This window comes from Pelodiscus sinensis, chromosome 1 (assembly GCF_052426305.1).
Source record: "Pelodiscus sinensis isolate ZL-2025 chromosome 1, ASM5242630v1, whole genome shotgun sequence".
Classification (NCBI taxonomy): Eukaryota; Metazoa; Chordata; order Testudines; family Trionychidae; genus Pelodiscus; species Pelodiscus sinensis.
Window position 1 is genome coordinate 160056741 of NC_143052.1, and position 18649 is coordinate 160075389.

The 18649-nt window shown below is 40.4% G+C and overlaps 1 protein-coding gene across 1 annotated transcript in view; it reads right to left on the reverse strand.

Moving 5' to 3' along the window:
- The window catches only part of MYH15 (myosin heavy chain 15), a 69596-nt gene extending 52529 nt beyond the window's left edge, over window positions 1-17067 (reverse strand). The window contains exons 1-11 of the mRNA XM_075908240.2: window positions 16077-17067; window positions 12026-12167; window positions 10661-10764; window positions 9764-9907; window positions 8072-8228; window positions 5196-5223; window positions 3591-3684; window positions 2139-2159; window positions 1434-1526; window positions 632-695; window positions 433-531 (exon numbers count right to left, since the gene is read on the reverse strand). Of these exons, the coding sequence (XP_075764355.2) occupies window positions 433-531; window positions 632-695; window positions 1434-1526; window positions 2139-2159; window positions 3591-3684; window positions 5196-5223; window positions 8072-8228; window positions 9764-9907; window positions 10661-10764; window positions 12026-12116 (895 nt within the window). The 5' untranslated portion in view covers window positions 12117-12167; window positions 16077-17067. The remainder of the gene's footprint in view (window positions 1-432; window positions 532-631; window positions 696-1433; window positions 1527-2138; window positions 2160-3590; window positions 3685-5195; window positions 5224-8071; window positions 8229-9763; window positions 9908-10660; window positions 10765-12025; window positions 12168-16076) is intronic.
- Between the last annotated feature and the right edge of the window lie 1582 nt (window positions 17068-18649).

Sequence of the window (18649 nt, forward strand, 5' to 3'; positions counted from 1 at the left end):
TTAATGGGGATACTAAAAACCTTTCTACCTCAGATGGTGTTTTGAGACTTATTGTTTCTAAAATCTCTGTAATTCCTGGCTATATAAATGTTATGTATTACTGTTTATTATAGCTAGCAGAAAACAAAATATTTAAAAAATCCAGCTTGGAAATTCATTCTCATGTTCTATCGTGTAACACTTGTCAACATTAGTGTCCATTCTGTACCTGAATGTCAAGAAGGAAATTACCCTGTATATTGCTGCTGTCAAAACAACCTCATTTTAAATGATTTACAGATCCACAGACATTTCATGTTGACAGACAATTTCATTTTTTTGACATGTGGAAGCATAAAGATCCTTTTGAACATAACAGTATTTTTTTTCCTTTGGCCATTTCTCCAATCAGGTAAGGCCTGTCTTTTTGCACACCCAGTATTTTAGGCTTACCTTGAAGTTCTGCTTTCTTTCCTGACAGAATTTGGTAGAAGATATGATAGCTTCTTTCACCTGGCTGCTGGAAAATCACTCGGGATTTCTCCAGTAAATCTGGTTAAATAATAAAGAGTTTAGTTAAGAGAAAGCTTCCTCTCTGAAGTGTCAGACAGGAATTTGTGATTCTATAGCAAGAAGAACAATTGTTGCTTACAAATTTCAATATCAGCAGACGACAGCTTGCCTGTGGTTCCAAAATGGATTCTGATAAATTTACCCTAATTTTGCAAAAGAAGATTTTAATTACTGCAAATAAACTGTGAAGAGGCACAATAAATATCAAAATACAATTCGTGCATGACAGTCAGATTGCTTAGGGCTCGGTTAACTTTCTGGTGTAGGGAGAGGAAATTTTCTAACAAGATACGTTGAAGGTACTAAATGTAGTGCTTAACACACCTATATATTATGCTTACCCATGTCAAAGCCTAAAAAACCACACATATGCACACATATGTTTGTTTAATCATTTTCAGTCTTTGTGTTGCAAAGTGCTGGCATATGCATACCGCTGTCTGTTATATAAGGTATTTTGTTTACATCATCAACAGTTTTTTTTCTTTGATCACTTGATCATTGTTAATTATACTTAAACTATAAAGCAATCCAAGCATCAGTGAAGGAAATGAGAGGTGCTGTTAGCCAGAATGGGCAGGAATGGAGTCCCTAGCCTCTGTCTGTCAGGGACTAGGAATGGACAACATGAGATGGATCATTTGATGATTATCTGATCTGTTCATTCCCTCTGAGGCACCTGGCACTGGACAGTGGAAAGACAGGATACTGGGCCAGACGGACCTTTGGGCTCACCCAGTATGGCCATTTTTATGTTCTTATATTTTATAAATAAGATGTGTACATTATTATGATTGCATTACACATTATTATTATTATGATTATATAGGTTATAATTAAGAGCAGATTAACAAGACATTAGAACTACTCAGTGGACTTACAAAACGTGAAGAGTTGTCATTCCTCAGAGTTTTGGCATTGCCAAAGGCTTCTAAGGCTGGATTTGCTTGGATGATTTGATCTTCCAAGGTTCCCTAAAAAATCAAAGGGTTGAACCACTGTTAAAAAAAACTTCAGCATAGAAACACAGTATATAAATCTATCTCAACATGCGTACTTCAATTACAGCATATGATTTTGCTCACATCTATCGTTAGTACAATCTGGACAGAGACAAGAGCAGGACTCTCAGCCCTTCACATGCTAAAGTCCCTGAAGCCTAACAGCTGTTCTGTAGATTCACACCTAATGGTCACTGAAAATAAGTAAACCAATCCTTTTTTTGAAATGTGATAGTACAGGTGCGTATGGAAGTGTGTGCATGAAAGAGAGGCACTGCAGAATAAAGTGAGAAGCAAAGACTAATAGCACACATGTTACTATTGCTTGAAGGCATTCAAAATCCCTAAATGGGTGAGACTTTCAAACACAGCTAGAGGATTTAGAACACCACAGAACTCCCATTAATTTAAATTATCTTATGACAATGTCCTGAAGTGAATTATCAAGTGACTAGTCTAAGGCTCAGAGAAATATGGGACAATATATATAACGGATTTATATTTTCCATCTGAAATTGGTATTGAGTTCACCGAGGCAGGTCATGAACCTCAGTTTAATATGAGACAAAATAGTCATCTACTTACCCCAGTCTTGGTGGCTGGTTGCTACCAACGGAGCCATACCAAAGAGAAAAGAAAAAGGAGGACATGTTTACTACCCTGAAAGAGTTCATGAACAACAGAAAGATTAGCAAGGATTAGAGATCTAGAATGCACAAACCAGGCAAGCTCTGTGGGCAGAGCAGGCTCACTGATAACGCTCCTTCTCCTAGTGCACACACCCTGGCCTCCCTCTGCTTCTGTAACTCCCTGCTTCTGGCACATCTTGCAATAGGAAAGTGTGGGACCAGCCTTGCTTGTTCCCACAATCCCTAAGTCAAACCAGCTGCCCCAAATGGATTCCAATCTGAACAACAGACAAACTGGACACAGAGATAGGACACAGCATCAGAGAACAAAGATGTATAGGTGCAAGCAGAAATAGAAAAGCTTTAGGAAACTGGATCTTGTGGTATCTGAACTTCTGGAGCTGTAATATAGATATGGATCATGATTAAGACAATGGGGTTAAAGTGTCACCTCATTTATCAAACGAGGACCAATTTCAGTTTCTAAATCTGTATGACCCAGTGTGTATCTCCAACTGACTCCACCCCTCAAAATCAGGCACTCACTTGGTTTGGCTACTGGGTACTCAGCCACCTGGTAAATGTCTTGCATGCACAAAATGAGTGCATGCTTAGTTTTGTGTCATCATCAGTTACTGACAGACAATTGGGCCTTGTATGTGCAGTACTGAGGACTCGCTCAATCCGCCAAAGAAGCACATTTGATAGAGAGGTAAAATGAGGTTGAGCAGCTCACAACACTACTACACAACAATATTCAAATGGAATTCCAGGCAGTGATGATGGACAGAATGTAACTTACCAAATTGGAATTTAGGTGAACTGGGTGAAAATTTTGTGTCAACTTTTCTTTTTTTTTACATTCTCCACCCCAAATAAACAATAAAAAGAACTTTTGATTAGAATTTTTTGCAGTTTGACAACCAAAAGCATTTCTAGTTTTTTAAACAAAACACCAAAACATTCTGCAACAAGAGTTATTAAAAACAAAAACAGCCCACAGTTTTGTCTAAAATTTTCATGGAAAAGAAAAGAAAAGAAAAGTTTTTGATCAGCTCTAGAATACAGTCAGGGCACCAACACTATTGCTTTCTAGTGAAAAGTGCCATGCAGTCTTTAAAAATCACAAGTGGTAGAAGCCTTGGTTTTGCTGTCCCATCTGGAAGGCAACAGCTTCAGCAAAAGCCATGTTATTCATAAAGACTAGTGCTGACTTAGAAGGAGAAATGCCATTTATTGAGTCTAACATCTTTTTCCCCAAGTGCCCTGACTTTTCCTTTTGGATCTCCTGTCCACATAGTGATCATGCCTGCTACTCCTTAGCCTGTAAGATCTGATGTGGTTACAGTCTCAAAAGGTAGGTTTCACACAATAGGAACATTTTGGCAGTCACATTTTGCATACTCACACTCTTTTTACCAGGTTCCCCAAGTGCTGCTACTGTGGCGAAGTACTGAATGACACGTTTTGTATTCACGGTCTTGCCAGCACCAGATTCTCCACTAAAAGCAAAGGGATAACAATGACACCATTAAAAACAACCATAACCCGTCCTTCTACCCTCCAATCCTGCCAACTCTTCATTTCTGACAGGCTCTTCTCAGCTGCCTATTATGCTCCTGTTATTAATGCTTGGGCTTTTGGGTGGCAATCATACCACTGACGGAATAAACATGGAGGAATGTTTGCAACAGCAATAACTGAGTATTCACCTGCCTGAGCTCACAAGTATGACAATAATTTGCACTGTGTAGTGACTTCCAAATAATTGCAGTCCGTCGCATTACAAACGTCAAGTCTCAACACTTGAGGTAGGTGAATGTTCAGCCCATAGGTAATGGACCCCAAAAAGGCAAAGTTACTTGCCCAGCATTACACAGCAAGTAGCTGAGCTATGAATAGCATCCAGAGAACCAGGCTCTCCATCCTGTGCTCTGCCCACTAGACCATGCTCCCTGTTTTAATTGTCCTGGTAAGCTCCCTCCCTAACTCTTGACTGTCTCGTTTAAATATATTTTGGTCTGGTGAAATGTGCCAAATCAGCTACTTTGAGCAAAGAGGAGATCTATCCAGAGGGGAAAGTAAGCGGATGTGCCCTGATGTGCAGTTCCAGCAAGAGCTGGCTGAGCTGCAGCAAAAGCCAGCAGGAAGCTATTGAAAGAGCTGGCAAGGATCCGGGTTCCAATAGAACAAGACCGGTAAGAAATTTTAAGTTACTTTCATGTTGCTTTCCCAATGTGCCTCGTGCCTGTACTGCAAAGACCACATATAGGTTAGAGAACAGGTCACGTTCAATTAAGTCCTGAGCTACTCGTTTCACACTGGCTACCGCACAGCCATCAGATGGCAACAGCTTCCAATCACTAACTCAGAGACATTAAGGTCAGAAGAGACCGTTGTGATCTTCTAGTCTGAGCTGCACATTGCAGGCCACAGAACCTCACCCATCGCTAACCTCTGTTCAGTGCTGCTGCCGGGAAGGAGGGCAATTGGGGCAGCTGCCCTAGGGCCTGGTGATCTGAAAGGGCCCAGGGCTCCTGGCTGCCACCATGGCAGTGGCTGGAGCCACAGACCCTTTAAATCACTGCCAAAGCCGCCGCACAGTGTGCGCCAGGCAGCGCTGAAGAGTCTCACCCCCTCCCACCTCTGTAGGGACCCGTAGCTAGTCCCTCCCCCTTTCCTTGGGGTCTGGCAATTCTGTTGGCAGCCCTGCCTCTGGCTGAGTTACTGAAGTCCTCAAATCATAGTTTAAAGACTTCAAGTGATAGATAGTTCACCATTTATATGAATTAAAACATGCAAAATAGTCACCCTAGAAGTGCTAGACTGTGTACTGTGTTCTTAAGCACACTGAAAATGGATGTTCAGGATGTCATCCTCCTGAAAATTGCTCAGCAGTCAAGAGTTAACTGAGTTTCCTTCCCATCCATTCACAGACATTACAAAAAGAAAGGTCCTCTTGAAATGCAATAACAGATTCCCAAACCAGATGAAAAAAAACCAAACCACTTACGTGATCAGCATAGACTGGTTCTCTCGATCTAAAGAAAAAGAAAAGTAGAAGAAAGGGAGATTATTAAAAGTATTAGTAAGACACTAAATGCTACAGTGATTTCTCCAATCTAATTTCAGCAATCAAGTGATATTCCACCACTTCCCCAGGAAACTATGCCACAATGTAAAAAGCAAAATGGTCTTTCTGTTCATCCTAAGCATAGCTTTGCTCACTGCCAATTGGCCCTTCTGCTCATGCCTCACTGGACCATTCGAAACAACTCCTCTCCCTCTCCTTGATGTTTACACAGAGATAGCTCTTTTATATGCATGATTATTGTAAGTGCACTCAGTACATTAACAACTTAAATTTTCATCGTAGATTAAAAAAAAACACCAAACTTTGGCCCAAATACATCTTTATTTTAATTCCACTGACCTCAGTGAATTACACCCAGAGCTTATGTGGCCCAGTCTGACCATAATTGTGCCATAAGCTGATAAACTAACTTCCCTTCACAGCCATGTTAATGTCAACATCTCCCAGTTCTCTACTCTCTCCCATTCTCTTCCAGTTGCTAGTCCCCTTTCAACAGCAGGATGAGACTCCTGCATCTTCTAAAAGAATATGTTAAAAATCATATGCTCCAGTAATTGCTTTTTTGCATTTCCACCCATAATAAGATTTACTCGCAGTAGATAACATGTGTACACCATCACTGCCCTCTAATGGAAGGAATCAGACTTGATCAAATATTTATTTCTAGTGGATACCAAACCTAATGCTACTAACTGCTAATGAGATTTTCTACCAATTCAAGAGCCAGTGCATGTGGACAGGGAACAGAAGATCCAGTATTCATTCCCCCATAATTAGGTGTTCAGATTTCACAGTGATTAGTGTGAAAGAGGAACATAGATGATGCATGTATAGTTTAGACCAGTGGTTCTCAAATGTATTTGATAATATCTCCCTTTTTTGTGTGTGAAATAGGTTACATCTTTGCCACACAAGTACATATGCCAATTTAAAAAAATCCACCATGCAATTTTGCTAAATATTAAATCAGTCAGTCTTTGATTCAAAACAGAGACAATGATCCATTGGCATGCGAGCAAAAGCAAAACTGCCATTGTGGTCCATGCTTACAATTAAATGTGTATGCCACATCATAGCAAATGGATTAACACACAAATGGCAACAACTTTGCATAATGCTATGTAATCTTAACAGAAATCTGTCAAAATGCACAGCACCATCTAGAGTCAAATGCACAGCGCCATCTGAGACACTGATATGTCTGGAGGAATCAACTTTGCCAATTTTTCATTGCCTTGGGTTAAATGTGCTCTAATTTTTCCCCCCAAAAGTCTCATGACCCCTTCTTTGAATGCATTCTGCACTCCCCTAGGTGCCTCCCCCCAGTTTGATAACTCCTGGTTTAGAAAGCAGTCTTGGTATCTGTGTAGTAACTTCTGTGGATTTGTGGCTCTCCCTCATTTTTACTTCTGGTTTGGTTTCTCCTCGTTTTGTTAAAAATCCTCTGCAATGAATTACTGTTTGAAAGCGCACCAGCCTAACTACAGAAATAGTGCAGCTTTTAGGACATAATGAAGAAAGAGGCAGATACAACGATTTCAGACAAGGATGTGTCAAAGCAAAAAATCAGATACTTATTTTAACATAACACATCATGAAGGTGCTCATGAATCTAGAGTTAATTTTCATTTTAACTTGTATTTTTCCTCCTTCTCTGCCGCTCATTAGATTAACTGAAATCTTTGCACATTGGTATTCTTAAAATAGAGTGTGGGGCACATTTTCCCCCAGAGAATTTGGAAGTTGCAAGATTAAAGACCTTTATTTCCTATTTAATCTAAATGTACATGCCTTTTTCCACCCCTCAGGATCTATTATTCTTAATTATTATTAACATTAACAACAACAATACCTGACATCATCATATTTTCCACATAATAGTAGATTTTCAAAGTTCCAATGGTCACACAGACCGCTCTTCCCACACTCAGCACAGAACATTCTTTAGGAATGTTCATCATTTGGGACTGCAACCGCAGAGTAGAGGAGGTGATCAAACTAGTTTAATCCAGTTACATTACCCTGAAACCTATTTTTATATTCTATCCCTTGATTGGATAAGCTTATTCTTCTTACAAGACTTGAACAAGCCACTAGGGTATTGTATTTTTCTGGAAGAGGGGGTTATAAACAAGAATCAGGGAATTTTAGGAACTGTTGGACTTTTTCCTTTTTGGGCCAGATCAGCTTTGCATAAGACAATGTGTGTGGGGGGGGAAACAAGCTATTATAAGATATGAGTAGGTGCAGAATTTAAAGTTTAGTTTCCTTGTCTCGTTCACACAAAGTAATTGCATGAGCATAGCCAAAGCTATGCTTTCAGGCATGTGTCATTAGATATATGCAAGAGAGGTCTCCTCCACAACTATTCTGAGGAACTTGTCCCATTTAAATTCTGGTAGAGTTCCTCCTGCACAGCCGAAGCCAATTTATTTTTAAGTTTGAGTGAATACTCATGGACTTTGGGTGGGGGTATTAACACAGTTCCATTATAACCTATGATGGATTGGCCTTCAAAACACCCAGTAGACAGAGAAAGTGAAGCACAAAAATTAAGTGGCACATTAGCCCAAAGTCAGAGTCAGTCACTCAGTGGCAGTATCCAGGATAGAACCTGAGGTACATATTCCTAATCTTCCAGTTCTGAATTCTAAACCCCATTTTACAGTATGTGGATACTCAGTGCTGCTAGGTCTCATATTTAAAATTCTATCCAATTTTATTTTTAAATCAGCATCACTCACATAGGCAAAACACAGAAATTTCAGGTTTGAAATGCAAAGGATGCTACTTACTGCGCAGCATGTCGTTGTATGCATTATCTGCAATGGAGAAGATGTGAGGAGGAGCCTCTGACCGCCTCTTGCCTTTGTATGCACCAACCACCTCTGGGTTGTAGACTGGAAGCCATTTGTAGGGGTTTATAGTCACACAGAACAAACCTGAATAGGTCTAAAAGGGAACCCAAGTAGAGAGTAAGTGACCCTTATATAGAATGAGATTTAAGAGAGAGATCTCAGTTTTAATATCAGTCATCCATTAGCTCTTACATAGTGCCTTTGACCCAGATTTTTAAATGTATCTAGGCACTGCTCCACTCAGCACTGAAAAGCCTAGCTGACTTAGATGACTACCGGTAAGTCTCATTTTCAAAAATGGCTTAGGCACCTAGGGTATCTATCCACTGCAATTAAATACCTGTGATTGGCTCATACCACTGACTCAGGCTCACAGAATTGGTCTGTGGGGCTGTTTAACTGCAGTATAGATGTCTGGGCTCAGGCAGAAGCCCAGGTTGTAAGACCCTACAAGGTAGGAAGGTCCCAGAGTTCAAGCTGTAGCCTGAACCAGAATGTCTTTGCTACAGTTAAACATCCTCATAGCCCAAGTCCAAGCCAGCCAGCAAGGGCCAGCCACGCATGTCTAATTGCAGTGTAGACATATCCCTAACAACCTCAGCCTCCAAGTCAGGCTATGTCTACACTATGGAGTAGGGACAGGGAACGCGTCTGCTCTTCTGAAATTTTTTTTTGGAAGAACAGATGCACTCTTTCGGAAGCCCTGTAACCTCATTTCACTTCCGAAAGAGGAGGTTTTTCCAAAATTTGGCCCAGCGTAGATGGGCCAAATTTCAGAAAAGCCTCTTCCGAAAAAAGAATTGGAAAAAGGTGCGCAAATTGCAGAGTGCAATTTGCATACCTTTTTCCAGAAAAAAAATGTGTAGTGTAGACATAGCCTCACTGTCCTTGATCCATTGAATTTTACAAAGGAAAGATAAACAGCATGAACCCTGGTTAATATATAAGAAGCTAAAGAGCAGAGGAGCACACGTAACTTCTAGTAATTTCAGTCACAATTGCAAATATCAAACTGAGGGCAAAATTTGGCCCATGAAGGTAACTGCTGTTGAACCTTGTCTATGTGGCTAATAGAAATTGCATTGATCTTTCTTTTGGGGAATCATGGTACCAGGGAAGGATTTAGAGCCAAATAAGAATGAAGGACAGATAGGAAGGGAGAGAGGGATGAAGGCTGCTGAGAGTAAAATAAAAAGCCAGCTTCCCTTACACTCAATTGCTATTACTGCTCCTCCTCCTTCAAACAAAAAGCTAAATCCTCCAAACCAGATAAATGCGAGCCACTGATGCCTAAGAAACCAGGCATGTCTAGGCTTTGGAGGACTCTTAATTAGGACTGACAATGGTATAAAATGAACCAGGTCTCCAGTGTTTGTCCATTCTGCTGCCCCATCCCACCACTGGCGGCAAAAACACTGCCTTTGTTTGCTTTGATCCTTAGTTTCCTGTTCAGAATCAAAATTGAGCCCGCAACCCATTTCCTTTCTAAAATGTGGGAGTTACCCCCCCCTCCCCAAAAGAGTCAGTCAGCATTGGAAGCAGAGTAGAAAGTAGAGGTAAAGCCGTTAGCACTGCATGGCATTTGTGGAACACATTTCAAAAGACTTGATTTTAACAAATGACCCTTACATAAATCATCCAGTGGCTATAGCGCCTGTTCAGATTGTGCAGAACAGATGCCTCATTAAGGTGGGTCAACATAGCCATGTCCTCAATCATATCAAACTTCGGGGGGTTCATCTGCTGAACATCATCTTCTTTTACAGTGACGGTCTGCAAAGACAGGTAAGTGCAACAAATGGTCCATGTCGCGGGACAGACAGGTGTCAGGGTTACAAAGGTACAGGGAAGGGACGTGGCTTCCCCAAAAGAGACAGAGGAGGTCAGTGGGGCTATGTCTACACTGCAGTGTTATTTCAGAATAACTGGTGTTATTCCAAAATAACACAGTCTGCTTCTACCCACAAGCAGTTATTTCAACATAAAATCAAGCTGGAGGACTTCTTAGTCCGACTTCTGTAACCATCATTGTACGAGGAATAAGGAAAGTCGGAGGAAGAGTGCTCTAGCTCAGACTTCCTGCTCTGTACACGGCGCCAAAGGAAAAATAAGCTATTTCGACTTAAGCTATGCAATTAGCGTAGCTCGAGTTGCGTAGCTTATTTCGAATTTAGCCCTGCTGTATAGATGTGCCCTGGCAAAGCCAGAAATAAAATACGCATCTCCTCAGCCCCAGTACAGCACAACCTCCATATTACACAAACCCCAGTACACATTGTCTCCCTAGCTCATTCTTTTACAGAAAGTTATATGATCTTGGAAATCATTAAGTATATTGCAGTTTAATTTGTTTTCTCTGAGATAGGGTTGGTTTGTTGCATATTTTGGCTCTTCAATATCAAAAAGAAAATGTACAGAAAACAAAACAAAACAAAAAAAGAATCACACATACACAGGTTGTGATGATTTGATTCTGTTTATACCAACCAGCACACATTGATAGACATATAAAAAAAGATTCAATACCTTTCCATCCACAGTCTCTACAGTGACTTTGCCACCGCTGCTCTCTTTAACCTCAGCTTCTATATAAGCGTTCTTTTCATCGGGAATCCAACACTTCTTCTTACCTATGGAATCAAACAGGTAATAGTTCAACAGTTGCATTTAAATGAAATCATGTTGCATAGCTATTGATTAATATTGCTGAGATTCCTTTCATACTGTAAGCATACCAAAACACTTTAAAGCAATATCACTCCTTCAAACCAACAGCTTAACATCCACCAACAGCCGTGGGAACTGCATATGTAGAGGTGAGGTATAAAGTCCTTGAATATTCCTTTTCTGTTTCCCATTTGCAGATTCAACTTTTCTCTTCTACAGATTCTTTCATCAGAGTATACAAAATATTTCACAATCATTAATTAACTGTCAACAACCCTGGAGATAGGTGGACATCACCAATCGATAGCTGGGAAAACCCTGGCACGTATTAAGTAAGTTCTCCAAAGTCCTACAGCAAACCACTATCAGAACCAAGAGCAGATGTCTCAGGGTATGTCTACACTACCCCCTAGTTCGAACTAGGAGGGTAATGTAGGCATACCGCACTTGCAAATGAAGCCCGGGATTTGAATTTCCCGGGCTTCATTTGCATAAACCAGGCGCCGCCGTTTTTAAATCCTGGCTCGTTCGAACCCCGTGCCGCGCGGCTAGACGCGGCACGGACTAGGTAGTTCGGACTAGGCTTCCTAGTCCGAACTACCGTTACTCCTCATTCCACGACATACCCTCATATTTCTTGCCTTCCAACCATGTGGCTTAACCACACTGTCACATTCTGTTAAATTGAGGTCTTTGTTATGTAAATCATTAATAGTAGTAACAATGTGTGTTCAGCTACAAGCCTCTTCTTTCCTGAGCTAGAAGTAATTACGCTATCTCCAAAGTGTCTAAAAATATTACTCTTTACACAATAAATCCCTCCTAATGCAGAATCCTATGCATTACTCTGTCTCAGGATCCTGTATGAAAGCACTGCAAGAAAAATAAGTGTGGGAAACAAATCTTATAAAATGAGGCCTGTAGACTAAATTTAAATCAGACAGTGTCATTAAAAATTAAGTCCATGTATACAGACTAGATTTCAGGTGGATATGTAGACAATAGGAAGTCAGGTGGATATGTAAATAATAGAGTCCGGTGAGAGCAATTTTTTTTTATTATAGTTGTGTCAGTGTGCTATACTTTTTAACAAATATGAAAAGGTCGCTCTCCTGAAGAGCTTATAGTCACAATGTTCCCCATCTATAAATCCAGATAATATTCAATTCACCAACTATTTCAGATTAACAGGACAACAGCAGAGGAAAGCATCTTCTGTCTTACCATCAAATGCCACAGTTTGTAATATCATTATCTCCTTATCACTCTTCCTGAGGAAGGGTGCAGCTTCCCCGAAATCTGACATGTCCATCATCTTGGCAAGTTTTCTAGAGTGCAACCCAGAGAGAGAACAAAAGGATCTAGGCTATAAAATAGAAAATATTAGTGTTTTAGAACAAATCTGAGGTATGTTCCAAAACATACAGAACAAAATGATAGGGTTTAAAGCTGTCAGAGAAGCCTGTAATAACAGTGCCTACAAATTTCAAATGCTACCTTGATAAGTCAACCAAAGATTATGGATCAGGTTGTATCCTGAGTTAACCTCTTCCCTTCAAAGCTCTTTGAAGTCAACAGAGTAGTAGCCATAGTTATGAATCACAATTTTCTCCATGGAAGAATTTGATCTAGGCCTTTTTTTCCACTGGCACAAATGGTAAACTATCATTTTAAATGGAAGTTCAGAATATAAATGGAGATCTGAGCTCTTGCATGTGAAAACTGATGCACTTCAGTCCTGCTTGAGAGTCATTCACAATGAAGTGTCATTTGAGGGGGAGATTTTCAAATCCACTCAGAACTGCCTAATTCTTCTCCTGCTGAAGTCCTTAGGAGTTGGCTGAGTTGTTTGAAAATTCGATCCTATCTTCTTAGGATGGTTTAACTGCTAGATGTTACACGTAAATGAGTTTTCTTGACATGAATATTAAACAGGATTCAATTTGTTTTAGTATCAAAGCACATTTTAAAACAATGGATTCATAGTCTTGAGGCAGCTCAGTGGGCAACCGTTAAGTGTACATGTTGTTTTCTCTAACATGCTCTTCCAGAAACAGAGATGTGGGGAGCCAAACAAATATTTGTTTCCTAACCATTTTGCTTATCTAAATATTTGCTTGTCCTTAACATTCTCAAGATAAATCCTGTAGTACGCGCACACGCTCAGGCTGAACTCCAACTGAGCTGTACAGGAATTTTGACTGAGCAAGAACTATAGGATTAGACTGTCCATGAGTGTTCCTTTTTAGACCATATTAAAAAAAGCAAAGTTATTGGGATTGAAATGACCCTAATGCTGAAGAAAGACAGTAAATGGCATATGTTAGTGAGACTAATGGAAAACACAAATGTGAAAAATAGTGCAAGAAGCTTAGAAGCTAGCTGGATAGCTCATGATGCCTCTGCTATTTTCATTTGAGATATGTGGGCAGCATTGATATAATGGAAACCTGTTAAACACTCCATATTAAAGCTCATAAAAGTCACCCTTAATAGTAACCCTTAATTCCAGGGAAGTCATCAGAGATTAATTTGTTTGCATATATCTTTAAAGTTTAATCTTTTCAGAAAGATCGGTCTGTTACAGTACTATGCATAAGGTCCAGCTAGGATTAGGGAACTATTGTCCAGCATGCTGTACGGACAATAAAAGACAGTCTACTCCCAGAGGGTTTTCAGTCACATTTACCAGATTTGTTCGATTTTCATTTACTCAAGAATCCATAATTAAACACTTTTTATGCCTATATATTGATTCTTTCAACAGATATTCACTTCAGAAGCTTTAATGACCATGCCAGGGCCAGAAGCTAAAGAGAAATTTGCAACAGGCCCAAGTTAAGCCTCTTTGAGGTTTCAGTTTTGATTATTTTAGTTGATTAATTTTACGGAATTCTTAAGAAGCCATGCAAGGATCCATGTCTGGATACATGCCTTAAATACAAAAACCAGCAATCACTTTTATTTGTATTGCTTTATATATTTAACACAGTTGTGTTTCTAGAGCTCCCTGTTTTAGCTGCCACATAATAATCCATCTCTTTCTCCTTAAATTAGCCTATGGTCTTGTAACTAGCGTATGGTCACTGCTGACAACTACTTCAGTGTCACTTTGAGCTGACTGAAAAGCCCTGAAGTGATTTAACATCAAGATCCTCATGATACCATCTGACTTGCTAGGGCCTCATCACTTGAGAGGGCTGTATCAGGATGTCAGGAGAAGACTTGTTATGGCACCAAAGGTACAGCTACACTGCAATTAAATATTTGTGGCTGGATCCTGTTAGCTGACATGGGCTCATGGAGCCTAGGCAGCAGGGCAGTAAAATTGTAGTTTTTCAGTCTTGGGCTGGAGTCTGGAACCCCATGAGCAGGGAGGATCCCCAGGCCTGAGCTCCGGCCTGAACCCAAAAGCCCACAGGGAAATTTTAAAGATCAGCAGCCCAACCCTGTGAGCCCATATCCAGTGATACAGACCAGGCCCAGGTGTTTAACTCCATGTAGACATATCCAAAAGACTTCTGAAACCACATCTAGTCATTTATTGAAACAGAATTGAGACAAATGTGCGGGTATCAATTCAGTGTCAAATGTCTGAGTACAAATGTGGCCACTTGTATATCAGCCCAGTATATGATTCTGTAAGGCTACAATATAAAATAAGTTACTTTCACAACATTAATGTTATATATGTTTGCTCATGACAGCTGTTACAAGGCTTCTCTCTCAGTTCTTGGGTACCCTATTGAGCTACACCCTCTCAACACTGAGGGTACGTCTAGACTACATGCCTCTGTCGCCAGAGGCATGTATATTAGGCTACCAGACATAGTAAAATGAAGCGGCAATTTAAATAATCGCCGCTTCATTTAAATTTACATGGCTGCCGCGCTGAGCCGACAAACAGCTGATCAGCTGTTTGTCGGCTCAGCGCGATAGTCTGGACATGCGGGTGGCGACATCAAAGGTATTTGTCGACCACCCAGGTAAACCTCATCCCAGGAGGCTTACATGGGTGGTTGACAAATACCTTTGATGTCGACACCCGCGCGTCCAGACTATCGCGCTGAGCCGACAAACAGCTGATCAGCTGTTTGTCGGCTCAGCGCGGCAGCCATGTAAATTTAAATGAAGCGGCGATTATTTAAATCGCCGCTTCATTTTACTATGTCTGGTAGCCTAATCTACATGCCTCTGGCGACAGAGGCATGTAGTCTAGACGTACCCTGAGTAAATACAGGACAAGCACATCAGCTAGGCATTTTACAACATTATAAAACAGCACTGCTAAAATCAGGGGACACGATCCTGCGACACCACTGTGTGCAAAGCTCCCATTTACTTTAATTGGTGTTCCATGAGTACAGGGCTTTTAAAATTAGGGCCTTGTATGGCTGTTGGGAGAAAACAAGACAAAACCATCACAAGACACAATAAATTATTATTCAGTCCATTGCATCCACACAAATATTTTTAAGTTATTGTAATCAGCACATGTTGGCTTGACCCAAATATTCTGAAAGCCAACATCTCAAATCATCCTAACCTGTAACAAAATAATAATAATGCTTCACACTTGTATTGTATCTGAAGGACTTGAAGCACTGTATACATTATCTGAGCCCTACAACACTCCTGGGAATTTTGGTATATCCATTTTCTAAACGGAGTAATTGATAGTTAAAGTAGTTAAATGATTCATCCAATGTCATCAATAAATCAGGTCCAAGATTGGAAAGCAAGAGCACTCGTTTACCAACCCTGCTTTGCCTTTAGCCAGTAGACTACACAGACAGGGAAGTCTGATTAGCAGGATCAATGAAGGCAATCAGAGCATATATTTGAGTCTCAATTAGTCTCAAAGGGTTGCAAATTCAGGCCAGCCTTTAGAACTCCTTGGGTATCCAAGCTTCCTGAAAGTTTGAAATGCATAATACATAATCTTCCTTAGATGTTGGGGAACACGGAAAATGTGATTAACATATAATAGCTGATCTGTCCATCAGCTGCATAACAGCAAAGAACCTGCCGTTTTGGCTCTGCCAGCTGGCTAAATGAATAAGCAAGCATTAAATAGAGAACATTTCAAGAGCAATATATGCTTAGTACCTTACCATTAAGACAGTACTCTAGGGTTACTAATAGAGGGCTGTTTATTTACTGGCATCACTACTAAAAACTTAAGTTGATAGCAGCATATAAACCAATTATAAATGGTTATAACACAGTTGATTACAAATAAGTAGGTTTAGAAGTAAGAGAGAGAAGTACCTACCCTGTAAAGCAAAGAAGAAAAGCATCAGGGTTCTGCTTGATGCAGACTTTTTATACACCTTCTTCAAGGTCACTGGTGAGAGCATCAGTAGTTTTCCTGTTTCTATATTTGTCTCCTGAGTCCTGGAAGAGGAGGCAATTCTACAGAGTGTACATGTGAGGGTATGATTCTAGAGACTGGGGGGAGTGACAGGCTACTGAGTTGCTTCCCTACCCACTCCATTCTTGCTGGATGACTTCATGGAATATCTCCTATCATTGCCAAACTGCCTGTATTTGAACAATGGCAAGTGCCACTTTTGTCTGAGAACCTAATTGCTGTTGGCTAGAAAGAGAAATAAACTCAGATGTAATTACTTTGGAAAATAAATTGCCCAAATTTCTTATACAAAAGATAAGTGATCAAAAGATGCTTTGGGTTCTATGTACCTCTAGTGACTATGGACCAAATATACACTGTCTGCAAATAACAAAGCTAGGAACTGATCCCAGATCTCCTTAGATCTCCAGTACCTTAGCTACAAAACAATCCTTCCTTCTTTCTTCCATGGCCCTAAAGCATCAAAACCAAACATAAGCACTATACAACTTCTAATTATATGCAATGGCTGGAGAGTGAAGATGGTGAAGAATATAATGTTCCTATCAGAAAAGTTAACCAGCAGATAGTACTTAAAGCAGTAGTGTAAAAATTAAGTGTGAATGTGCCATCTTATGCTTCAAGAAATAGTCCAAGATCAGTCCTCAATGCCTGGACAGTGGAAATAGTTTAATAAATCCAGATCTCACTTTGTTTCAGCCCATAAATAGCTAAGCAAACCAAAATCCCTACAAATATTAAGATATCCAGGTTTATTAGGTTCACCAGCATGCCAACTTTTCTGAGTCTCTTTGGGTTCCAGTGTAATTGGAACATACATTACTAACGGAATGTGAAAGTTGCAGATACTGTTGGTTGACTACAAGACAAGTCTGGAGAGTGTTAGTTTGAAAACAGAATTCCAAGAGTTAAGAAAGTCAAACATCAAATGTTTTATTCCTAGATTTATACTAAGATTATTTTTGTTTGTAATCAGTCCAAAATAAAGACTTAGGGTGTGTCTAGACTACATGCCTCCTTCGACGGAGGCATGTAGATTAGCCAGATCGGAAGAGGGAAATGAAGCCGCGATTAAAATAATCGCGGCTTCATTTAAATTTAAATGGCTGCCCCGATCTGCCGATCAGCTGTTTGTCGGCAGATCGGGGGAGTCTGGACGCGATGCCCCGACAAAGAAGCCTTTCTTCATCGACACAGGTAAGCCTCGTGAAACCAGGTTTACCTGTGTCGATGAAGAAAGGCTTCTTTGTCGGGGCATCGCGTCCAGACTCCCCCGATCTGCCGACAAACAGCTGATCGGCAGATCGGGGCAGCCATTTAAATTTAAATGAAGCCGCGATTATTTTAATCGCGGCTTCATTTCCCTCTTCCGATCTGGCTAATCTACATGCCTCCGTCGAAGGAGGCATGTAGTCTAGACACACCCTTACAGATTTAAATATGCTTTTTTTTTTTTTTTTTTTTGAGATGCTGCTCTAATGGAATGGATCAGGACAGGTTACAAAGTCAAGGGGAGCACATGAGAAGAGAAGAGCTCTCAGAATAGATAAACTAATAGAGGAGATGATGTGCTATGCTTTGAGAGTATGGGTGCTTTCCTGACAAGATATGCTTAGAGTTCCAGGAGGGGAGAGTACATCGCTTCATACGGAGCAGGTTGCTACATGATAGAAAAGCAATATTCCTTACCTAGAAACCCAGTGTGACTGAGTTAAAGGAGCTCAGGAGATAAAGGAAAAAGTTTCAATATGTTGTTTAATTTGAGCGCATCCATACAAGCAACGTGCATTTGTATATAAAGCTATATGCTACAAGTCCCTTGTAGTCCAAAGTGCTGTGGCAAATGTGTTTTTCACATATCCACTGAAACAGTTTCATTTCATTTCCTCTCTCAAGGCACTGCTCTAGATCTGCTTAGCACTTTTCAACACCTAAACACTAATGATCCACACAACATGAGGATGGATAAGAAACTTGCTTAAGACTACAGAAGGAGTTAGTGGCAGAGGTGAAAAACAACTCAGCTGTTCTTGACTCCAACTTTTGTACCCGGAACACTGGACAACTGTTTAATATTGTGTTTTCCCCAGTTCAGTCCCACATTCCAGCTATCTTGTACTCAGAAATGATTTCTAAGGCCACACATTTTGTGATTTACTGTTATATACTGGTTCTGAACAAACAAATTTCACCCTCGGGATTTAGACTAGTTGGATGTATAATGAATGAATGACCCTGTCAAACTTGATTGGACTCTCCTGATAGTGCTATGCAAAAATATGGTAGACTGTATACATGGTCCAGATTAACATTTATGGGGATACTCTTAATCTGCTACTGAAGACTGGGAATGCTCACATCACTAGTGGATGGAGTCATAAAACACCCAGCCCCTCTTCCCATGTGTCCTTTCATTGTTGTTGGTAGTCCGTCGTGTCGGATGATGATGTCTTCAGCTTGCACAGGCTTATCGG